Genomic DNA, 25,497 nt, shown 5'->3' on the forward strand with positions numbered 1-25,497 from the left:
CGATGTGCTAGAGCTAATTCTTAAATTTTCAGTATGAGTATTTACACTTTGGAAATGGACAAATGCTACAAATTAGGATTTGATTTAACGTTCTGTTGATTGTCTGGATCTAAGAAGGTGATGGAAAAAATTTTAGTAATACAGATTAAACTCAAAGGTGTGTCATGCATACAGTTTTGGTTATTTTTTTTTTTTTGAGAGCTGCTTATTAAACATTTACCAGCACACCTCTGAGGATATATTACAGAAATTCAATGAACAGGACCCTGGAATTAATGGGATATGAGAGGGAAATTCGGAAAGATAACCCCAGAATTACAGATATAGGAAACTGGATGGTCAAGACATTAGAAGGAGGTATAGGTTTAAAGAGAAAGAAAATAAATTCATTTTGGTATATGCAGAGTTCCAGTAGCCAATAGAACATTTAGGGAACCATAGATGCTTTGAGATGTAAATCTAATTTCTGAAGAGAATGGGATGGGAGATATACATGAGTTATCTGACTAGAGGTCACAGTTAAAAATAAGATTGCCAAGGGAGAAAGTATAGTGACAAACAAGAAGAGCACTGAAGGCAGACCCTTGAGGAATTACATCAAGGAGCCATGAAGCAAATGAGGAGTGGATGAAGGATACCAAGAGGAGAGATTAGAAAGACAGAGAGTCTCTGAAGCGGAGGGAGGAGCGAAGCCCCCAAACACTGACTGATCAGCAGTGTTACAGCTACAGAGACAGCCATGAGGATTGTGATTAAAGAAAGGCCTTTGGATTTGGTATTGAGACCTCATTGCTGACCTTTTAGGATTGTGGAAATGAGAGCATGAGGGCAGACATTTGGAAAGATAGAGTGTAGTAAGAGAGGAAAGGAATTAGATGTAAATGTGTTTTTCATGGAGTCCAGCATTAAGGAAAGGCCAGTTCAGTAGCTGAGAGGATCAAGGAAGACTTGGCTAGGTTTGGAGGGGCCTGAGCATGTTCTTGCTGTCAGGTGTAGAGGACATGTTATCAGGAGAGGAAGGGAATCAGTGGTGTAGTTGGAGTCTTAGGAATACTTTCTATGTCATGCTGCTTTTTTGAAGGATGGAGTAAGGAAATTGGGAATCAATGTTGATATATCATGTTGATCCTAAACATAATCTTGCCCTATAATAATCCTTTCCCCAGGAAAGCTTCGGTTCTAAACCAGTCTGAGATATTACTAATGGGGTGATCTTGGGGAAGTCATTTCATTCCTCTGAGCTTCAGGTTCCTCATCTGTACAATGGAGATAATAATAGCACCTACCTCACAGGGCTCTGTTGTGAGGGTGCAGTGAGGTAATACATGTAAAATGCTTTGCAAACCTTGAAGTCCTGCATAAATGGGAGCTCTGCCTTCTAGCGTTCTGTTTCCCAGTTTATTCTGTGGGCCCTGTTGTTTTGTACAATATGAAAAGGATTTTGTGAGAAAATTTGATATTAGTGGTACTTTTTCCTCAAATGTTAAATATGAAATACTCATTTGATTTTTTTTTGTTACAGAAATAGAATTTGTTTTTCTCCAAGAGTTCCTTAATTTTTCGTTTATCCTGGAGGTATTCCTTAATACAAATCCCCCTGTATTTATGGACTCCATCAATATATTTTATTTCAAGCCCTAAAATGTTCAATGACCAAATAAGGGAAATGCTGCTTTGGGAAATAGGGGAATAATTTGTGTGATTATGAGTATAATCAGAGTATATAGAAATCCATATATTTCCAAACATGCTGATGGCACATGCATACAGAAAAATAATGGTTTCTTTTGTGAAATAAACATAGCCCTTTGGATTAATGATTAGCTTAAAGACAGCTAAAGTCATATCAGTCTTTGTTAAGGAAAAAAATTTATAAAATATTTATGTGAGAGTTTATTTTCAGGACCAAAAGCATTTGTGTCTTTTTATCTGATCATCACATTACCTAGTGATACAAAGAGAAATAAAGATCCAAATCATGAAAGATTGTGATTTTGGGTGAGTCATAAAGCACATTATGTCACTCCAAATCTGAGTCTCTCTAAAGCATAATGCCCAACTTTCTCTATGATTATGAATCTTAGATCCATCTTCTTGAATAGCTTCTTCACCTTCTTCTTGAGTCTGATTTCAGTACTTTGATGGATCCAGTCCACATGTTGAGAGCCTTCCTGACATTTTGTGATAGTGCATGGGCTGCCTCTATATCATTTATCTCTTGTTCTTACTGTGTAACCAACCCATCTTGTTTTCCCTGGTGACTTCTTTTTCCCTGCTTCCCTTACATAATTCCTCATTGGGAATGTGTTGAAGCCTGTTCATCCCAGCAGTGTGCCCCTCTCCATTGGTCTGTGGGTATCCCTCAACTTCAGTTTTTGAAGACTGTAGTATTCCATAACTTGTGGCCATGTACTATCACTGAAAAGAAATTTGTGGTTAACAAGATGGACCTTTAGTCACCTTCCTTTTGTGAGAGAGTTGGGGTACTGTGGTTATGGAATGTTACGTATGTTGTTAGACACAATATGTCAGTGGTTTTGCTGGTTGTTACAAAGGAAGGCCGTCTAAGTGGGGATGAGGGGAGGTGGGTATATTGGGAAATGAATGTAGTGTAAAAACAAAACCTTCAATAAATTAAAAAAAAGATTGATTTTTATTTCAGAGAGAAGCTTGTGGTCATTACAAGAACTGTGTAGTTTCCCAAAGACTACTCTTTTCCTCTTATTCATTCTCTGGACCCCGCACATTCTCAATGCCTGTATTAGAAGTATTCCTCAGATAGGCCAAATCAATGGGTTGTCCTTTCAACTGCATGTAAAATCTAGACAGTAAACATCCTTCATCTGTTTCATTTATCCTATGTACATAATGAGGCCAAATTCTCTCGAATGATTATGGATCTAATTGAAGAGACTGTGCAGTATCTCTGGGCTTGATGCAATCAGCAGGATGTCATTTGGAAGACCTGAATCATCGATAGGGAGCCCTGCTTTCCTTTGTACTGTGCACAACACATCGTTTATGATGGGGGCAAAGCACCTTTGATGAACTGAACGTGTTTCCCCATTTTGTGCTATACTTGATATGAATGACTCGATGTCATGAGTGAAGTTGTATCTTATTAACTGTTTTCAAGGAATATTTTATAATTCTGGGCACCTTTTTGAAGTAAAGCCCTTAATTTCAGGCAGTACTTGATTAAATCATACTGCTTTAAAAAAAAGTCAACAGACGATAAACACAGTGAGATCTTTTATTGCTTTTGACATTCAGTTAAGTGTTAGATTGTAAGGACACATTCTACTATAGAATGTAATTAGCAGAATCTTACCTGTTTCCTCATTTTGTCATCAAGGTGACCTCAATGCTTATGTTATTTTCATAAAAAATTGGTAGGAATGGAAAAGAAGGCACATAGGTCAGTAGATGTTACTATTTTCTCATTCACCCTTTTCACATAACAATAAGATCTGAAATTTTTGTCAAGCTTTTGTTCTCTCCTTTTTGAGATCTTGAAATTGGTACCTTAGCACCCTCAGAAGTGTGGCCCTCCCAGCTTTGACCTCTGTGTGTGCCTGATAATCCAGCTGCTCTTTCTTTATTTTCTTTTTTAATATTACTACATTTTTATATAGTAACGCATCTAAATATTGTGGCTTTTCTGTCACTTTGTAGTGAAAATAATTTGTTTTAAAAAAGCTTTATCTATTTTTCATCTACTTTTTTAGCTTCTTTTCAGTTTTATCCTTAAATGGTCAAGATGACTATATTTAGTTGGGTTTCTTACTGAACTTTTTCTCTATAACTGTGTTTGCCACTCCACTGATTCTTGGTGTTTTATGAGGCAATGCTTTTCATAAGTTCATGTCTCTGTGCCAATTTATTGACATTAATTAAAATTTTTGTAGGGAATGGTAACTGTCTAGGTCAGTGTCTGTTTTTCATCCAGTTCCCATTTTCAGGCATCAGTAATTTGTTTAAATGAGTTATGAGTTGTCTCAGTGAAATGGCCTGATTCTATACAGGCAAATGATTTCAAAATAACTCACATCAGTAACTAATATTAAAATACCTTTGCTTCATGTGTTTTTTTGAGTCATGTTTGACAGTAAATAGCATGGCAGTATCAATAACAGTGAAATACCAAAAGCAAGGTCGCTAGTGTGTTAGTGATAATTTCTCCAGCACACCTTTACTGGGCAGAAAATAGACTGATATAAACTGATCTGAAATGAAAACTGTAAGTTAGGAAGTAAAACAAGCTCTAAGTCCCATGGATGCACAGTTGTGAATGGTACAGCATACCTACACTTTCAGGAAAATCTGCAGTAGAGGGACCAGTGCAGTTTAACACTCAGAAATGGACTTGTTCCTTGTAAAAAGTACAAATTCAGCAGCCCTTGGTACCGAGATTTGATGCTGTTTGTAGCTTTAACCACTGCTTCAGGGCATTCACATGCAAACAGCAGAGGTGATTACCTCACAAAACACTTCATCCTGCTCCCTCCCTGAATACCACCAGCACAATATAAATCTACACAATGTAGAGTTCAGACTGAATTTTTCTGCCATTGTCACTGCAGCTCTCCTTGCAGATCTCCCCATTCCTGCTCTTGCCCATGACTGAAAGCACAGGGTTTTATTTGAAAAGAGAGCTAAGAACAGTGGAATAATTGATGATTCCAAAAAGGTAACAGAGTGAGAATTAGAAGGGATCCTTACAGATCATTTATCAGGTGACCAACTTAGAGAGTCTCATTTTACAAATAATGAAATGAATCCACGGGGATTCAGTAGAACCAGAAGCCAATGAAAATATCACCCTATTTCGACTTGTTTGTTTTTGCCTCCCCATATTTATGCCCTCTGATGAAACCTAACTAAACCAGGGCTGCTTCACTCAGTCTGGCATCTCTGTCTGGCAAACAACGATCAGAGCAAATTCCAAGTTGGTATTTCTACATAGTAATAAGCCAGAAAATTGAAGATCTCTTAAATTTTCAGAAATGAATTCCTAAATCCCAGAGCTCATTCTTTTTAATGTGTAGTACTAAACTTCATTTCATGGAAGATATAACTCAATTTTTAAAAATATCTTAGAGTTGTTTAAAAATTTAAAAATCTGATGCTAAAGTGGTGGGGGAAAAAAGACTTCTACATTTTGAAATCAGTTCCTGAAGAGCCCATCAGTTTGTGAAAGGATTGTTATTACCCTTTCCAACTATAGAGGTATATGACAGAGGTCAGAGCAGCTTAAGGACACTATTCACGAAAGAGATTACATAGCCATAACTTGAACCTTCTAGTGTTGCATACCCCAGTGGTGCTAGAATGGATTCATCGATGATTATGGAAGGGAAATGGAGTACAGTGGGAAAAGCATCAGATTCAGAATTATAGGTCCAGGATTCACCTCCCAGCTCAACCACGAACTTGTAGGAGGTTATTTTTCTTAATTGTAAACCAGAGGGTCAGACTCTGGGCTCCCTTTCAGTTCTAAGTCTGTGATCCTAGGATCCTGTCCCATCCAGTAGCACTAGAGGAACCTGATAGAAAGTCTCTAGATAGTACAAGTAGGTAAACCTTGTCAGACTCCATTAAAAGTTAAGCCACAAAGTTGGTGGCTTAACTCCTCCATGCCTGCCTGAATGGAGAAGCTCTGCTGCCAGTATGTCCAGACTGTCAGCCTCCATTTTGGAAAATATATGTATTTTTAAAATCTTACAAGATTAATTCATGTTATGCATGAGGAGAGGGCAATTATATACAACATAGGCTTGAATACAGCATAATGCAACTGTATCACAGAATTTTCTGCACAAGTCAACATTAGAATGTTTTTAGTTTTGTCCCATTCAAGTAACATTTAGTGATCTTTTAGCAAAGTATGAAAGGCTAGCAATTATTTGATATATCCTTCAGTTCCTTATTAAAATTCAAAGCAGTCTCCAACTCACCTATACATTTTCTTTGGGTATACCTTCCGTCCCATTCTAATAGAAGGAATTCTTTTAGAATGAGAAGAAATAAAAATACCTCCTAATTGTGGTGCCTCTTTACCGCTGCTCCTCAGATTTCATCCTGACTCTTATTATTATACGTAGAGATTAGATTCTGACCTCCTCTTACCTATAAAATCCCATCAGGTGTTAATTTATCAGTATCACATCTCACGTAATTTATTCATTCAGCTCTCATTAGGGCACTGCTTTTTCAAGTCTATACAAGATATGGGGGAGACAAAATGGACTTGTTTTTTTTCTGACATCCTGAAGAGCTTTCTTTCCTTCTGAAGGGAAGAGGGTGGGGATAATCACATTAATGTATCCTTTCGTATTTTTTTTAACAGCTCTAGAAGCCATTCTTCTCTCACCTGTTGATTGGTTCCCTCTTGTTGCCCTGTGCCGGGAAATTATTTCTTTCATCCTGACACAGTTGATTAATTCTGATTCCTGAGTCATTTGTCTTATTTTTTGCCCCTTTGTTGATTAACGTTGTTGTTCTAAGAGAGTATAAAGAAAGAGTATAGGTTTGTTGAATATAATTTAATTTAGCACTGTATAGAGGAAATTAAAGCAACCTTTAATTTAAGTCTGAGGAATGCCATAATTATTTGTGCCAGTGAAGGGACATATTGAAACACATAAAAAATTTTTTGTAGTTCATCACCCCAGAGTATTTGTCTATGACACACTCAGAAAGTTTCCTGGGTGCTGCTGTAGCTGGCCAACATGCATACTAGATAATACATTTAGAATCTAAATTCTATGATTATTTTCATTTTTCAATGTTTTTACTGAAATTCAAAGTACAAACTTGGACTGAGACAACAGGAAACAGATTTAACTTGTATTTTCCCGTGGCTCTTTATTTTCTTTGATTCCTTTGGTGTAGTGATAGTGACCCAGAGAAGAGTTGTGCTTTAGTATGAAATGGTAAAATACAGGCCAACAGGAAAGTGTTGGATTTTGTTTTTCTGGTTGACAGCGAGATCTCAAGTGCACTAAATGAATAGACATAAAATCGCCACAGATGGAGTTACTTTGCTTCAGTAATAAGGTAAAGGGAAGCTGTAGTGTTGATGGATATCAGAGTTCTTTGGTGTAATTCATTTGTAGATAGCTCAGAAAGCATTTCCAGGAAGAGCCCAGTGGAATTCCTTTTAATGAGCTCTGCCAACATGTGTGCACTTTCTCTTGAAGGTAAGCATCTGCCTGGAATGCAATAGCAGCAAATTACGTGGATTGAAACGAAAATGGATCCGCTGCTCAGCACAGGCAACAGTCTTGCATCTAAAGAAGTTCATTGCCAAAAAACTTAATCTTTCATCTTTCAATGAGGTAAAATGGGAAATTAAGTAAATGACAACACTTGTAAATGCCGATACGTTTTAGAAACCGCTTTTTCTTATTTTGCTACGTTTCAATTAGAAAATTTTAAAACAATGTAAAATAGTTTTGCATACACCTTGTCATTATAACAGGGCATATACACTCTGGCATCATCACTGCCCCCAACATTGTAATTATTGGCATGGGACTGGCTTCAGTAGATGCGTGCAAGGACTTTTCAGTAGGAAGCATCTCCAAATAAGGCAACAAATAAGAAGGAAATACTAATTCTTAGAACTGCATGTTTCTAAGGAAGCTCAATCTTAAATCCACTGAAGGAGGATTTGAATATATTTTATAACTAAATATTATAGAGCAATTGGCTTCAAACTATTCCTCCCTTCCCTCTTCTCCAATTCTTTAAACTCTTACGACATAGATAGCATAACTTACTCTGGACAAGAGCTACTCGGGACAAAGGGGATAGAGCAGGGAGAAAGGGCAAGGAGGTACTTGGGTGTTGTGGGGAGGTGTTTAATATAGATCCTTGCAAGGTTCAACAAAACTGAATTGGGCTTGGAACCCACCAGCCCCCTTTCTCAGTGAACTACGCAGTGAGTAACAAATAAAACTGTACTAAATACTTATATCCTAAAGCACTGATGTTATTTTATCTCAGGAGCTATGACTACAGGGCAGTGACCACTATGGCGATAGGTCTGGGAAGCACGTGCTATCCATATTGAATGGGTGTGGAAAACCTTGGGTGTTTAGCCTAGAAACAATCAGACTAAAGGTAGAAGTGTGGAGGGAAAGTATAATCACTAACCTAAGACATTGGAAAAGCTACTTACTATGTGGAAGGATTAGACTGGTCACAGGAGGGTTGAAGTAAGGTCATTGGGTGATTACAGGAAGCATATTTTAGTTCACTTTTCAGAAGACCATTCTAACAACTGCAGCTAGAGGGAGCTTCCTGAACAAGTAGTAAATTCTGCATCATTGGAAGAGTGTGAGGAATGCAGTAAGAGATGCCAGTTGGACTACGTGACCTTTAAGGTCCCTTCCAGTTCTAGAAGCCTGTCAGTCTAGAACTGAAATAACTTACTCATTTGGAAGGTAATGCTGAGGCTCTCTGCTCAGTATCACAATGCATAAACTGAGATGCTGAGATTTTTCCACCCCAAATCTCAGAGATAATTGGCATCTCTTCATTCTATCATTAAATGATAATTCATGCCTCTTTAAAAAGAATCAAATGCTTACATACATGTTAAAAATTCAGTTCTTCTGCTCTTATGTGCATCATCAAAAATCATGATTAATTAGCTTTTTCAAAAGTATTTGGGGAGATTCCCAAGGGAACTTTGCAGTCAATACCCCAAATTTCTCAGTTTGCTATTTCCTACCTAGGTAAAAAAATTAGTAAATTTTTTATTCTTTACTATTTGCTTAACCTACCTCACAGGGTTGTTGTGAGGAAAGCACTTTGCAGACCTTAAAGTGTCATATAAATATGAGTTACTATTAATATTGTTATTTGCTTAACATAGAGTGTTACAGCATAGTGTAGTGAAAAGAATATTCATTGAACATTAGGAAACCTAGATTCTAGTCCTAGTTCTTCCAGTAACTTACTAAAGTGACTTTGGATAGATCAATTCCTTTTTCAAGGTCTGTGTTTTCATTTACAAGATGAGGTATTTGGACCAGATAAACTATCCAACATCCCTTTCAACCCTAAATATCCATGACTGTGACTGATTTTATCAGAGGAATGGTTAATTGCAAGTCTGTTCCAAAAGTTTATTTGGTTTATATGCAAAGCCTTCTTTGTATGCAAAGGCCATGTCTGAAAGGAAGTCAAAAGTATGTTGAGTTGATGAAAAGAAAGCAGAGACCAAAGGAATGTAAGGGAGAGTGGTGAGCCAAGCTCGAATATGGTGCCCTCCCAGAAAGCATGTCCTGTAAGAGAGGAAGCTATCAGCGATGTTGAATATCCACCACATACTGAACACTCCATGAGGCATAGGGAGAAGACAGTATGGGAAAAACGGAAAACAAAGTCTTTACTGTGAAAGAGATTTGGGTCTACTTACACCAGTTTAAATGTATTCTTTATATCTTTCTGCCTTTTTCTTCCCCTCTAAGTAATACAAAGAGACATTTATGTGTAGCTCAGTTTTCCCTTACATCTGTAAGGTAGCCACATCTGGTGCTTTTGAGGGGAGATTGCAAGAGAAATTCATGAAATGTTTTATCATTCCCATATATATTACTAGTGAGCCCTCTTGAGTTTTAAGGAAATCATGGGGATAGACATCCTCTTCACTATAAAGGAATGACTAAATCTTCTCTGTGGTGCCCCATGGAGTGCATCAAGAGAGCTGGCCTGTCAGGATGACTGGAGGTCAAGTCCTGCCTCAGATGTAGACTTCCTCTGTGACTCTCAGTGCCCCCCACCCATGTTCCCAGCTCCAGTGAACAGTAGTCACTGGCCTGCATTGGGAGAGAGTTTTCCTCCCTGGAGTGCCTTCTGCACCTAAGTCACAAGTCTAAACTGTGGGTGGCCAGATTGTCTGAACCTGTGTCTGGGCATCAGGGCATAGGCCACACTTGCTTTAATCGACCCTTTAAAAAGAAGGTTACAGTCATCCTGGTAACAGTGACCTCAAGTCATAATGTCTTACAAATTATATTATATGATGGAGAAGCCTCAGTACCTCAGTCATTTGAAGACTGTTCTTTAGAGTCCACTAAGAGAAAGAATTTTAGTCATTGATAGTTTTAGTCTAACCTAATTACAACAGGTAGTAATGTGTGTTCGTTGACTGGTGTGTTTTGTCATTTACTCCACCCTAAATTAAAGTATTTCTTCCTCTTCTATTAGCTGGATATATTATGCAATGAAGAAATTCTTGGCAAGGACCACACACTCAAGTTTGTAGTTGTTACTAGATGGAGATTTAAGGTATGACCCAGTTGTTTTGTAACAAGGTGTTTTATAGTCTCTTCTATGAATAATAGTCATGTGTGTTTATGTAGTCCATTCCTCTCAGGGGTTAAGACTTTCTGCAAGTATTAGAATGATGATTTGAACACATATAAAGGGTTCCTTTAGAATAGGAGATTTCACAGCAACATTTTAGGTGTTTTTCAGAAAGCATTGTCTGTCAGAATACTGCTGAACCCCTGCAGTTTGCTTGAGCCCCCCACATTAGTGTTGTTAGATTGTGGGGACTTGATAGAGCGTTAATCAGGAGGCTAATTGCAAGGCTAAATTTATAACAGATCCCACCATTAGCCCCTTCCCATTCCTTTCATACTGGTTGGCAGAATAAACATCAGGAATATTCAGAGAAAGGACAAATTGAGGGAATTACTTGTAGAAGCATGGGATTCACACTGTGAAGGAATGAAGGCTTTTGTAACATGGTGCCTTATCACTTTTGAAAACAGAATTTTCCAAGAAGGGAACTGACAGATTCAGATAATTTCTATCTTTGTAGTATTGCAAGTTGTAACTGGCAAGGGTTGGTTACCCCAAAAGAAAAGTACCTGTAGGGTGTGTTATCCCATGAACATCAAAGGTCAAGATTACTTTGTTCATTACAGAGATTTAGAACCAAGGAAAGGGGTCCCTGTGTGCTGTGGTCCAGAAGTATTCTGGGGGTGCTACTATGACCACTGTGGCAAGGTCTGCAGAGGGGACAGTTAGGAAATAGCCACAGAGCACATTGGTGGTCAGACTATTATAGCTACTTTCCCTGGGGCTATTTGTTTTCAGGATTCTTAGACCCACAGCAAAACATTTCCCAGTAAATATTCCTGATGGAGTAGCCAGGCCTTCTGTGCCTCTGTCTACCTCTCTAGGAGCTAAGAGCATTTGATGGGCACCAGTAGAACCCTTTTCCTTTTTCTTTGTCCATTCCTCACCTTTTACATGAGAACCCCACCCAACTGTTCCAAGATTCAAGCCAGGAGACAAGTTTGCATCTCATTGACACACCGCTCACCTATACTAAAAAGAGTTTCTCACAGAAGATTAAGTACAGAGAGAGGCACACAGATGTCACACAAACACACACACACATAGCCATTCACTTCTCTCCTTCCAACATTTCCTTTCTCTTACCTCCCTTAGACAACTAATGTCACTGTTTCCTAGAATAAATTTTATCACTACAGTCTCCTTGAGGAATCGGGGGAAAGTATAGGAAGCTGCCAGGAGGGGCATGGGAGGGGAGGGGCCAAGAAGGAGCTCCTGAGGTAGGTGGTGTCAGGAAGCCTAACACTGGGCAGAGGGAAGGATGGGCTCCATTGCTTCAAGCAGAGATGATAGCTCAGGTGATAGAATAAGCTTAGGAAGAAGAGACTCTGAACAGTTGAGTGAAGAATGCAGCGTCTGCAGCAGCAGTGGATGGGCCAGGGTTAGAATCCTGGCCTTGCCACTTACCTCCCCTGTGACCGTGGGCAAGGTGTTCCACCTTGAGCCTTAGCTTCTTTATTTGTAAAATGGGGATGTTAGACTAAATGGCCTTTCAGGGCACTTCCTCCTGCCAGACTGGGATCCTCTGGTTATCGCAGCTTGGATCTCCAGGGGTTTGATTATGAAGGCACAAAGGAGGTGATCTCTTCTCATCCCAGACTTCTGGGCTTCATCACTACAGAGCATCAAAAATGTCCATGTTTGATTAGCGCCAGATTTGATTCTGTATAGTAAAAGCATTTTTAAACAGAACCCTTTAGTTTGTTCTTTCATTATATATCAAAAAATATTTTTATTTTGTGTTTTTGTTCTGTTATCTTCTCCATTAATAACCTAGCTATTTGGGGGGGTTTGTTTTTACAGAAAGCACCTCTACTGCTACATTACAGACCCAAAATGGACTTGCTGTAAGAGAACTTTAGTGTCCTTTGGGACAGAGTTTTTTGCAGAGACTATCACCAGGCACCTTCTCAGTGCATCACTTAACTCACATCACATGACCCAGTAGAATTGTTCTGGAGGACCAGTGATCTCACAGCACACCATACTTCAGAATCTTTCTTCTGGGTGACGTGGGAACCAGATTTCTGAAAGAGAATATTTATACCTTTTTGTACGAAAAAAGAATTCACAACTCAACAAGACACTACCAGCACTAAGTTTACAGATTATGGAAACACTTCACAGTTTCATGTAGCTGAATAGCATTCGTCTCTTTGCTGCGATTTCACAAGACAGATTAATAAATGTACTAGTGATATAAATGTCACTTTCCTGACACCAAACTACTTTTGCTTGCTTTCCATGTCTTGAAAAGTGGAATTAATTTCAGTATATTTTATGAATTTGATTTCATTGTTTGCCTCAATATTTGGCTTTCATCCAGTCCTTCCAAAGCCACTGCAGATCCCTTTTGGTGGTGATTGACTGTATTTATGTTGCCTTTAACTTCCTGAAGACTTAGAAGATTTTTATTAAAATTTTATTTAATAGCATATCAATAGGGAATTCCATTAATTTTATAAATTAATCATGGCATTAAAGTTTCCATATTAAATAAAAGGAAGATCATAGTTCCCCCAGTTTGCCTCTATATTTTACTATATAGCATAAAATATCAGATCACTTAACGAATACTCACAAGTGCTTACTGTGTTACTTGAACTTATTTTAAGGTAGACGCGTCATACCGAGTTAGAGCTTGCAGAAATCCGTTCTTCTTTGGGAGGTAACTTTTGTTTTAAAAATATATCACTAGTCATGAAGACAGTGCAATAGAAAATTTTTTCATTCTTAGAGCTGTTATATATTGTTTTTGGTTGTTTTAACAGCGGCTTACAGAACAATTCTAGTTTTCTTTTAATCTTTTTTATGAAAAAATTATATAACGTGTTGATACCATAATTTGTTCACTTGTCCTTCCCCTTCATTTCACATGTTTTAGCAATCTGGAAATATAATGGCATTCTGTTTGTTATTTAGGGGCCTGATTTAATTGATAGTGTTTTGAGTAGTAACTACCAAATTGAGTAGTTGAAAGCTTCATTGAGGTCTTGGCTTAAACTAGTAGCTATTAAGTTGGGGGAACAAAAGGCCCTTCTAAAGGCTGTACCCAGCTACACAAAGGTAAAGTAGAGAAATGAGGCAATTTCTGTCCATTTTAGACCAAACAAGGCCAAAATTTTTACCTGATTTATCCACATAATTGCCTTGGTTCTTAGCTTTGCCTTGTATGTATGTGTACCCAGCCTGCATTCTTTATGGCAAATGTTAATCTAGAATGATTTCTGCAAGCTACACATTATGACTGCTGACTGGTATAGAAAGAGGTTAAAAAGGACTCAGAATGAATTCTAGTCATTCTTGACCAATAGAAGTTGCTTTTTACTTGATAAGCTGAAAATGCCAGTTAGTATATGGTTTTGTTAAACCCTTTCTTCTCCAAAATGTGGGTATCTCTGGCTTTTTGCAGAATAGTATCCCCTATTTGCCAACACACAAACATTTATTACAATAATGATTTGGAGTCTTGACTAAGTAAGAGTGAGAATGGAGTCATTTACTGAAGTAATCCAAGTCACCACGTGAGCCCCCACAAGTCTGGTGCACTTTTGGATACGTCCCTCCCTCTTTGCTTCCCACTTTTGTTGTGTTGTGAGCTGGAGAAATCCAAGTTTAAAACATAGCATTAATGCCATCATCCGCAGAGAACCTGTAGATCTTGTGTAGTCCACTCTTCTCCCTCACCGGTAACAGAGACTGAGGTGGGATTGAGGAAGAGCCTATGATTCTAGGATGTTTGGTAAGGTGCTGGCCTTTAGGAAACTGGATCTTTCTCTGCATGTCTTTTTTTGATGGCTGAGTTCATGAATTCATTTTTGAAGGTATAATTGGGCTCTTTTATACACCTCCTTTATTTTTTTCTTCCCATTTCACATTTCATATGCATGAAATGGAAGGAATTAATAAGTTAATGCAACTTCATTCTTAGCTACAAAAGAGCAAATTAAATTAATTCAGTCCATCCAACCATAACTTAGGCAATTAAAACCTGAACACAAAACTATTAATTCAGACTATTTAAAATCAACTTCTTTTATAAACTAGTTAAGTTCACTTCCAGTACAGTTTGAAGTATTGACTTATCCAAGCTCATAGCCTGATACCCCATCCAAATCAGATTTACCACATGAGGGTTTAAGGATTAGATATATGTATATATAATAAATGTTACCTGTCTACCTCAGAATACATAATCTGCTGAAGCATTCTGCAAGATCAGAAATTACTGCAGTGCAATTTTAAGTAAAACATTTAAAACTTGGGTAGTTTCCTGTGTGATGAAACTGAGAAAGGATTAATAGTATCAACATGCAAATTCAGATTTAAAGTAATTCACAGTCAGTTGTAACTTGGCCTCATAACAATCTGCATTATACGTATTTGTAAGTTTGTAGCTATCTTTAAAATCACTTGAATTTGCTATGGTGCTATGTCAATATGTTTAAATATAGGTAATCTATGTATAGATATGTAGGTAATATATGGAAGCCAGTATTAACATCTCTAACTGGTTATTGATTATTAATTATTGTGTTTAACTCTGCTTTTGTAAGTGTGTTAACCCGATAAAACCTCAGTGGCAAAAGTACCTATTTTTCTAAAATTACATCATGTCAAAATCTCTTCACAACAGGACTATTTTCCCTGGGGAGTTTTCTGCTCCATTTGGCTTAGCTTATTGTAACTTTCTCTGGTAGGAGGGGCTGCACTTAAGTAAATATCACCGGCAGAGGGAAGCCTCAAAGTCAGATTCTGCTCCCTTTCCTTCTGTAGAGCTTCAACAAACATTTCATTCAAGGAGGAATTGGTTAATGTGCATTCTTTCCCCCAAAATGAAAGCCAGGCTCACTTTGTGTTTGTATAATCAATCATTCAGATTTGTTCAATACTTTCATGCAGGTGGAGTTACTGTGAAGTAGTTTTCACCACTATTTAGCTGGTCAAACAGTTGCAGCTCAATTATCTTGTTGAATTATCTTCAGCAGCAGTGAGACGGATTCCCCAGGCATTAGTCTCACTAGATAGAGTTTTCATTGAAAATAGAGAATTCAGATAGAATATATAATATTGAATTTAAGATTTGGGGGGTTTAAAAAAAAGAAGAAAACTTAACTTTATAAAATTATTTATTCTATTTTAAGCCTTCTATCATAATTTACCATCCAAATATTTTGTTTTCCATTGTCCAGCTTTATTTACGGGCATATAAAATGAAATTGTGAGATGTTTTACAAGCTTCTTTTTATCTTGAGTAGCTTTTGATTTGTATGTTTTTGTTTATATGGATGAAGAGCATGACTTCTGCTTTTGTGCAATAGGTTCAAATGTGCATTTATTAGACCTATGTTGAAATGGCAATGTAGCATCTACTCACTGCTGAACTGAAAGGTAATTAATTGTAGGTGGGATTTTAAAGTGTGTACATCCAGCTACTTGGGGTTTTTTCCCACATTTTCTTTTTCTAATTGTAAGAATGACAATTTGAGATTAAAATAGTGTGTGTGTGTGTGTGTGTGTGTGTGTGTGTGTACGTGTGTGTGCACATGCACGTGTGAAAGAACTACTTGTCAGCAATATTTAAAAATAAATGATTGGGCAAGAAACCTTAATGTGAAGTGTGGACGCATTCTGCAAGACTGGCCACCTGACCTTGCTTTGTGCCATTGTTATATCTGATATCTTTGTGTACCATCTAACCTGGAAATATTTGTCTTATTGGTTGTGCCATCATGTACTCAATGCTACAACCTCTGGGGATATGGGACCATGTAAAATATCAGACTGTAGGATGATGGTGCTATTTTTTCCAGTAGGCAATGAGCCTTTGAAAGCTTACCTGGCTCTTGTCTTTGTAACAACATAATTAGTCTTTGGAGATTCATTGGACTTTTTCTAATGGAAGATAAATATAATTGTATTTTACAATAATTTGAAATTTACCATTGAACTAAATGCTGTATAGGAGCAAGCCAACCAGTTTATACATCAACATCTATGAGTATTTGATAAATTTATACTTAAAAGTATTTTAAAAGAAACTTAATGCAGACAGCTCAACTGTATATTTTACAGAAAAAGAAATCCACATTTCTGTATTTCCTCAGGTAACTACATAGTTCCACCACCTCATAGGTGTGACCTTAACATAACTAATGTGTTTCTTTGCTTTGATTTAAAGGAAATTGGGAGTCAGGATTTATAAATCTTCATTCAAACTATGCTTAGGTCTTAATATTTAATTTATTTATTAAACATGAAGTTTAAAGAGAGACCACTAAACTAATTGGACATCATATTGGCTTGGAATTTTAGTTCGTTTTGGTAAATTCTCATCTCTGAAAAGATTAAGGTTAAAAAAAGTTGTGTGGAATTACATTTTGTTTGTGTTATCATTACATTTAATTCCTTCATATACAAGCTTATGTTTGAAAAATGGGCTAAAGTTTGAATTTAGATTAAAATATATGTAAAGCATTGGTGTAAATGAGTATCCCAGTAACTTTTAATTGGGCATAAGAAAAGCAGTTTCTCAGATGAGACAGATTTAGAAGTAGAGGTCAATAGACATTGCAACCACTAAGCCTTTAACATCATCATGTGGCAAAAGAAAGACCTGAAGTGATCGCAGTCTAGAGAAACGAGACCACAGATATTTTTGACTGTTTCATTTGAAAGTTTACATTTTTTATGCTTTGTGTTGCTGTGTAATTTTTGTACTCTTGGTGGCTAGTTTTTTGTCTAAAAATCTTTTTGAAATATTGCTTAATGTTTTGATTTTATGATAGTGAAGCTTGTATTCAGTGTTTTGCCAATTAATATTATATGCTTGTAATAAAAGCAAAAAAAAGCTCACTAAATTTCTGTCAGGCTGGAAGTTTATTATCCAAAATTTGTATAAGAGTATTACAAAAAATAATTTGCTAGTATAACACATTGGTAATATGGAAACCCTTCCTAGAGACTTGTTATTTAGTTCAGCCAGTATTTAATAATTAATCTTCCACACCTCAGTGATCACACACCTCAGCCCTCTTGTCAGCCTGAGTACCTTTGCTGCTCACTCTTACTGCTGACATTTGTAAAATGTCATATTACATCTGAAACATCGTTTAACTTAGCCAAATGTTTGTGCCAAATGCTTGGCAGGAAACTGCACATAAAGCAACAAATGTTATTCATCTGTTACATGGAAAGAAAAATAGAATGTGGATGCTTTGGTCTTCAGTTTATGTAAACCACTGAAAATATTCTCAAAAACAGTGGAAGCATTTCTGATTGTTCTTGTCGATGATTAGAATGATTAGAATGGAATACTCTGTCACCTGCCCTGAACAAAAGAGAAAAACAATACTCGGACCAGATCCTTAATTTCAAAGGTTAATAATGATTAGTATAACAATTTTGTTTGCTTTGGCAGAAAATTTAGTTAGTGGGAAGAGAGAATGTAATGGCTAATTACGCCTTCTGAAAAGGTTAGGGCTATTACCCAGGGTTAAAAGTAAACTTAGCCTCAAACAGTTGGCTTCAAATGTGGCCATCATTTGGCTGACTTGGTAAGTTCTTTGACAGTTCTTAAGGTTATCAAGATTTATGTCTGGAATTCTGTGTAAAAGACTTGGGTGCCCCAGGGTATCTTAGTAAACTACAAAGCAGATGTTACGTTCATTGGGTGTGTTTCTTTGCAGAACCTGCATACAGCAATGTAAATTTTCAAAATTATCTCACTTTTGCTGCTTTTCTTCATATTGGGAGATTCAAGAACTTATTTTCTGCTGCTGAGTTGCTGTTGTAAAATAAAATGGTCACCGCTGTGGTCTTAAGCCTTTAGACATTCTGTTTCCCTTCTTCAACACATATACCTACATAACATCTACTAAACATTAGTGCTGATTATGTGCGAAGAGTGAATGGGTCTGGTGTTGGACATTGGCCTTTAATTACTCAAGTAGATAATGGTGGAAACAAAGAGATGGCCCTAAAAAGATTTTTTTTTCATTTTGTTGTAAAGAGCGGAAAAAGATACAACTTCCATACTTAGCCTCCTTCTACAATAGTGCATTCTATCTCTCATATTTTTGTCTTGCAGCCATTAAATTATTATTCTTCCCTGTAGACCAGTGTGTGTTTGTAGGAAGTTTTTGTTGATCTAGCGTAATTCTGTGTGGGTATAAGATATCTAGTTGTCCATGTGAACTAGAACCTTATAAAAGTACATGCCCACAAAATGCAACGCCTACCTATGGTAAAAGCCTAGTAGAGCAGCCTAGTATTGGTACCTCTTCTGAACCTGTACATACCAACACTGCGAGGGCTTCATCTCTCTGTCTTGGTCTGTCCCTATCTCTCTGACTCTCTCACTCCATACTCTGCAGCTAAGATCCATCATGACTTTCGTTACATCTTATACAAGGTGATTTATTTTTTCCTGCTGATTCTTCAGGGAAATTATTTTAGTATCCTAAGACTCTCAAGGAGAACATCTGTCAGCAGTTCATTGTACTCTTGGACTGTTTACGTGGGGCTGAGAATAGACACATCAGTGTAGAAATTGGCCAATCTAATGGATAGATATGACCTATACCCTCCCCACACAGTACACAAACCCCACATTATGCACGTCATGTACTGAAGTGCAACTATGCCATATACATCACATCATAAATCCTCCTGCCTATGACCTACAAGCCATTTCCTCAGCAAAAAATAAAATAAATGTACCTTTAATAATACATATTTGTTGGCAGTTTTTTCCCATGTCTATATGGCACAAAATCTGCTCAGGTTTATAGTAGAAATGATATATACCTCATTTCAGAAAGGGAAAAAGTCATCACCCTCAGCAATTGTGATTGTGACCTTCGAAATACCCCAATGAGAAAAACAAAATTATGTTTTATTATGAGTTTCATGTTTTGTATTGCTTTGTGTATAATATATAATGTAGCAATTTAATTGTTTCAGGCTTTAATTTGGACGTAAAATAAATTCTTTGATCATTGCATTTTATTTCTATGATTTTTATGATGGTTATAAGTGGGAAAAGTCTGAATTTGATTTTGGTGTCAAACCATAGAATCCTATTAAAAATTTGTGAATGAATAGTAGTTTCTTTAGGAAGAACTGGTTTTCTTTGTAAGTCTTTAATAAGACAGAAAAGAGTTCACCTAATATTAGGAGAGACCTGCAGACTTTGGAAAACTTGGATAGATTTTAATGGGAAGAGATCTTTTAAGAGATCTTGGGTAGCACAAAATTCTAATAACTGAATTCAACTATTATTAAGCATCTTCTCTGTGTGAAGCCCTATGCGGAGCACAGGGATTTGATTTAATTCCAAAGGCATTTATTAGGTGCTAGGCACTGGAGGATAGAAAGACTTATTATCTTTCATCAAGGTAGAACTGTATAGCTGTGGAGAATTTGATTATCTGGGAATGGACACAAAGGTGAATGAAAAAGCCTCTTGCTCCAAAGGCCTTACCATCTAGTGAGGGAGGTGACTGAGCCACCAAGTGGGCTAGAATTATGATGTAAATCAAAGTGTAAGATATGCCAAGGAGAGAAGCAAGGGAATTCTTTTCTATTTTTGTTTTGTGTTTTTTTTTTTTTTTTTTTAAGAGGAAAAGATCCATTCTTGTTGGGAAGATGACTGTCATGAGGTCTGAGGAGCTCTAAAGAGTGCAGGTGGAGATGGGGTAGGAGCTGAGGAGGGCGAAAACAGACACTGAGGGAGAGACAAACCTAGGGAATAAGGAAAAAAGGAATGAATACTACAGGTACCTCTAGTGTGGATTGTTTGTTGGAAAGGGTAATTATGCAGAGCTTGGAATGGCTTTTATCAGGTAGGCAGCTGGGGAAAGTGTCTTCAGAAGAAAGATTATTTTGGCAGTATTTTAAATGTCCCTTTTGTGTCTACCATTGTACCAATAAACAGATGGAAAGTCTGGCAGGGATACAGAAATAATTGCACATAATAGGTGCTTAGTAAATGTTTCTTTGAATTTAACTAAATCGTAATAACTCACATTACTACGTAGCACATTGCAGTTTTCAGAGTGCATTTAATTTTCTTCTGAATATTCCAGTGAGGTAGGTGAAGAAACCAATTGGTAATGATTTAATATTACTTGGCAAGTTTAATTTTGTTAAAATTTTCCTTCATTATAAAGGTGTTATTTTCTCATAACTTTTATAACTTTATCCAGATAGTTTATGATTTATAGCCAAGAGAAGTGGTATTGATGTGGCTCTAACTATTTTAATAACTATTTGGATCTTAATATTTAACCTAACTATAAACCTTAAGAGCCACAGCCATTCAACATGCATTAAGCACCTGCTGTGTGCTAGGCTACTAAAAATAAAGCCATTTCTGTTCTCAAAAAAACTTACAGTCTGCCAGGGGAGAAACATGCATATAGAGGTGTGTTTTGAAAAAGTATATAATAATCAATATGGAAGGGGTATACAAGTTGGAGAGGAATAAGGGAAGGCTTTGTGGAAAAGGCAGTGCTTGAACTGCATCTTGAAGGAAGTAGATTTCAGTGAGGCCAAGGTAAGGAGGGAGTGCATTCCAGACATGGGGGAAACTCACTTAAAGAGAGATGGGAGTTGGAGAGCCTTGTAGGAGAAACAGATACAGGAGTTTACATTTGATCCTAGTGACAATATAGAGCCACTAGAATTTATTGAGTAGGAGGAGTGTGAGGTGGTAAGCCAGGCATTTAAGGAAAATCACCTTACAGATGTTTAGTGGACCAATGCACGTCTAGGCAAGAGATAATTAGGGCCTAAACTAAGGTGGTGGTTATGTGAGTAGAAAAGATGCAAGAAATTGTATAAGAATAGAAGCAGCAAGATTTGGCAATCAGTTGGCTATGTGCAGGAAGGGAGAAGCAAGAGTTTTAAAGAGGAGCTTAGAAACCTATGAGACTGGCATAATGGTGGTACCCTCTACAGAAGTAGGGAAATTTGAGAGCGGGAGAGGATATCGGGAAACATGAGTTCTATCTTGGACGTGTTTGGGATGTCACCAGGGCATCTAGTTTGAAATATCTAGTAGGCAATTAGTGATTCAGGATGGAAGTCCATGAGGGACACTGGGGCTAGTTATATAGTTCTGTGTTATCTGCATAAACCCATGGGAGCTGATGGATGTCATCAAGAGTGTAGAGAGAGATGGCCCAGGACCAGAGGCATAATATGGATATCATTTGAGTATCTCTTCCAGCATCATCTGGTGTCTTCACGCTTGAGATTCTGAAATCTGTCAGAGCAGTTTCAAAATTGAGTGAATCTTCTAGTTTAGTAATCTTCTAGTGGTTTCTTTCATCTCAGTTTAGGATAGTTGGTCATCTTGGCATTCATTGTTGTTTTGGAAGTATGGTGGCTGATGGAAACATTTTTATATATGCTGAAGCCTAAAGGAGACAGTGTGATATAGCTGAGTTCTAGACCATTAGCTTGTAGTAAACAAGTTAGATTACATTTGGGGACCTCAGGTTCTTTATATGTCAAGTGAGGTTTCAACTACATCGTTTCAAGTTCCCTTCTTGCTCAAAAAAATTCTATAATTCTGTGTAGCACCTAATATTTGGATACAGATTTTCTTGATTTTTTTTCAATGCATTCACTTACTACATATTCTATTCAAGGCAGTATTCTAGACTGAGGAGACTGTAATAGTCTGTGCCCTCAGAGATCTTACGTTCTAACATAAGCACTTTTCTCAGAACCTAGAATAAAACACAGTCTAGACTCTGTGAAAATTGTTGGGTTCCGGAGCCAAGCTGAGTTCACAGCTGAGCTGACTGCATGAAGATCTCAGAGGGGTGGGCCAGAAAAGTCAGGATCCAGACAGTCTGGGAATTCATACCAGGGTAACACAAAACCAGATCCAGAGCAGGGAGGTCTCAGTACAGGGGTCAAATGACCACGCAAGAGATGGAATTGCTTTTTGCCAGTGGCCTGTGCCCTTGTCAAAGCCTTGCTCTAATGTTTTTGCACAGAACACCCAAGAGATGGAGGACAGTGAGGGGCACAGCGATGGGCCAGCAAATAGGTGGAACTTGCCTCTGCTATGTCCAGTGCTTCACATTGTGCCTGACTCATAGTAGACACTTAATGGTTAACTCCATTTGACTCACCCCTGGCATGATTTCTTCAGTCTGGACCTGGATTTGTAAAATCACTGATTATTAACTCTCCAGGCTCACCTTATGAGAGTTTCCAAGTTCTTCAACAGCCTTCCATGAAAAAAAAAATCTGTCTTTTCATAATCATAAGAAATTCAAAGGTTTGCAAAGTATATTACATACATGATCTCACTGGATCCTCACAGCAGCTCTATAGGAAGGTAATATAGGTACTGTCAGTATTTACAGATGAGGAGACATGTTGGGGGGGTGCAGCACTAGCAAACAAGGAAGATCAGAGTTGGCTTCTGGTAGGGGTGAGCAAACTAGGGATTCTGCAAAGCGGTGCTGAAGAAGGAGTCCATTCTGGGCAGAGGGCACAGCTTGTACAAAGACGAGGAGAGAAGAGCTCCAGTGTCATAGATGAAGAATATCAAATAGGAGAACTTGGCTAGACCATGGATTGCATGAACTTCCCAGGACAAGAGCTATAGAATTGCCTCGCTCAATCCTTTAGCTTGTGAGCATCTCAGATTTGGTAAGGCTAACTCTTCAGAATCATTGGGCAGCCGGTTGTTTTGTAAGCTTTAGGGTGTACAATGTGCTTTCCACCATTTGTAAACAGCAGGTCAACCAGATGACCAGGTAGGTCATCCTACACGGCTCTGCTGAGGACCCCAGATAACACAGATGACTCCTGGCACTTAGAACAGTGATTTATCTTAACAACATAGGCAAAAAGAAATACATTGTGTAGTTCCAGAATTGGTCTCACAGGGAGGAAAGCTTTCTTCGTTGTCACTCCTCATTCTTGATTTTCCAAATATCTCCTCCATAGAGTGCTCATTCTGAATGCTTCCTACAGCTGTTTTCCTTCAACAAATTCAAGAAATAGTTAGCATTTGGAAATGAGGGCTTCTTTGGAAAGAACTTCAGTTTACTTTCAAAAATTGTACTCTAGGCATATTTGCATGTGTTTTCATTTGTTTTTCCTGGCCTACAGCTAGGGCTTCCAAGGACATCTGACAAATATATTGGGGTCACAGGCTACCCCTGCTGTGACACAGGCCTTTATCCCATGACTTCTAACTGCTAGAGGCCTAAGAGGGTACGGAAGCATTCAAAAAAGATGCATTTACCATTGAAATAATAACAAGGCATTATCACCTCTCCTCCCCCGCCCCACCCTTGCTCAGTCCTTTGATGTATTTATTCTGTGCCCAAGATTTAAGATAGATTATGGTTCATCTTGCTGCATAAGACCTTTTATCCTAGGACACACAAAAAGATGGCCAAGCATACGCAGGAAGCCACTGTATACAACTTAGCTGTCTCATTTGGGAAGTAACCCCCCAAAAATGATTGGAATTAAGATTGGGTTGTTTAGGTGCCCAAACAACTTTCCATAAACATAAACAGACTTCCGGGAACTGCAGGATTCTGTCAAAAGGAATATAAAACAAGCTCCCTGGGGACAGGTGCCCTGTCCTATTTTTCTTTGTATCCCCAGCATCTGCAAAGTGCATTTTCACTTGCTTAGCACTTAATAAATGCATATTAATTTAACTGATAAGGTCTTACCAACTCTCCTTTTCTGTCAACCCATTTAGTTCTGCAATCATAAAACGAGGCCTTGTTGGGGAGCACTAGCTCGGTGGCTGAACTTTTCTTGCTTTTATGAGTGGGGAAGGCCAATGCAGCAGCTGCTTACTCCGGCCTCTCCAAACAGCTCCCATGCCTTCCTCACTGGGACAGCAGCATAGATTTTGCATGCATTTCACGGTTATCTCAGCTGATGCTGCAGAGAAGGGGATGGATTAAGCTGTTTTCTCTAGGAGCGTATTGCCCTTCATTTTAATACTCAGAATCAAAGGCTCTGAGCAGCAAATCACCTATACAGGAATTGGTTTGGATATAACCTAAGCCAAGGAAAAGAACTCAGTTATCAAGTTATCATGGCACATTCTAGTTCCATGTGGCCTGGGCTTATTAGAATACACTGGGTTTATCATCTATCTTCCAGTCAGACCCTCAGATGCTGCCCTCATCTGTGAGGAATTAGGAAGAGGTGGGATCAGAGTAGAAATGGAAAACCAGTAACTTGTTTGGTACAGCGTGTCCTCATGCTGCTGAGCTGCCCTGGTCTTTCCCTGGCCCCTTGCCCTTCCTCTTGCCCTCGATGAGGGGAAGATGCTTTGAACATATGTCTGTTCCACCCGCAGGGTGCTCCTGCCTTGACCTTGCTGCTGAATTTGGGATTGGCCACCATGAACTCTGAGGATGCTGAAACCCAAAGAGCTCCTGCTATCACAGTGCTGACAGGCCACAAGGAACAGAGCGGAATCAAGCACCAGGGACGGGCACAAGCTAAGGCCAACACCAAGAGCCAAAAGCATTCTCATCCAGTGATGGAGCAGAAGTTGGGAACCCAGGCATGGGCAGGATCCCAGACTGTGTAGGGAACAGGGCCAGCAACTTGTTATGGCGGGAACTCACTGTCCACCACCTCCTCAAGGACTCTTGCTACTTGTGGGCCCAAGAGTATTGTATCTCAGGCAGAAACCCAGGAATTGGGTGGCCTGCCAGACAACTTTGGTCCATGGCCACCAACCCATGAGTTAATGAACAAACCTTAGGCCTAGTCCAATGTTCTCCATCCTCTCACCAGTACACACAGGCCAAGGGGCCTGCAAAGAGACCCTGCTCTCCAGGGCATGCAGAAGACACAACACTCCTCCCCTGGACCAGAGCCAGGATACATGAGACAGGGAATGAGGGCCCAGACCACCAGACACTAGGGGTGGGCTTCCTCTGACAACCAAATCCCATAAATACTTCTCTGCTGTCACAGAGGCCCAATTCAGTTCCATCCAACAGACTTATTAGATGCCTGCTGTGTCCAATGCACTATAGTAGCTCCTGGGGATAGAGATGCAGAAAACCAAGACAGACCCTGTTGTTGAGGAGATTCTCATCCCCG

General features: G+C 38.4%; 1 protein-coding gene across 8 annotated transcripts in view; it reads left to right on the top strand.

Annotated features, from left to right (window-relative positions):
* Positions 1–25,158, top strand: part of PCGF3 (polycomb group ring finger 3) — a 132,051-nt gene extending 106,893 nt beyond the window's left edge. For 6 of the 8 annotated variants that reach the window (XM_072619734.1, XM_072619735.1, XM_072619737.1 and 3 more), the window contains 3 exons: positions 7,203–7,340; positions 10,222–10,302; positions 12,184–12,902. In XM_072619734.1, the coding sequence (XP_072475835.1) occupies positions 7,203–7,340; positions 10,222–10,302; positions 12,184–12,231 (267 nt within the window). In that variant the 3' untranslated portion in view covers positions 12,232–12,902. Of the gene's footprint in view, positions 1–7,202; positions 7,341–10,221; positions 10,303–12,183; positions 12,903–24,739 lie in introns of those variants that run through there. The other 2 variants (XM_072619739.1, XM_072619733.1) reach the window with 2 other exon arrangements.
* The last annotated feature ends 339 nt before the right edge of the window (positions 25,159–25,497 follow it).

This window comes from Notamacropus eugenii, chromosome 6 (assembly GCF_028372415.1).
Source record: "Notamacropus eugenii isolate mMacEug1 chromosome 6, mMacEug1.pri_v2, whole genome shotgun sequence".
In the NCBI taxonomy this organism is placed as follows: Eukaryota; Metazoa; Chordata; class Mammalia; order Diprotodontia; family Macropodidae; genus Notamacropus; species Notamacropus eugenii.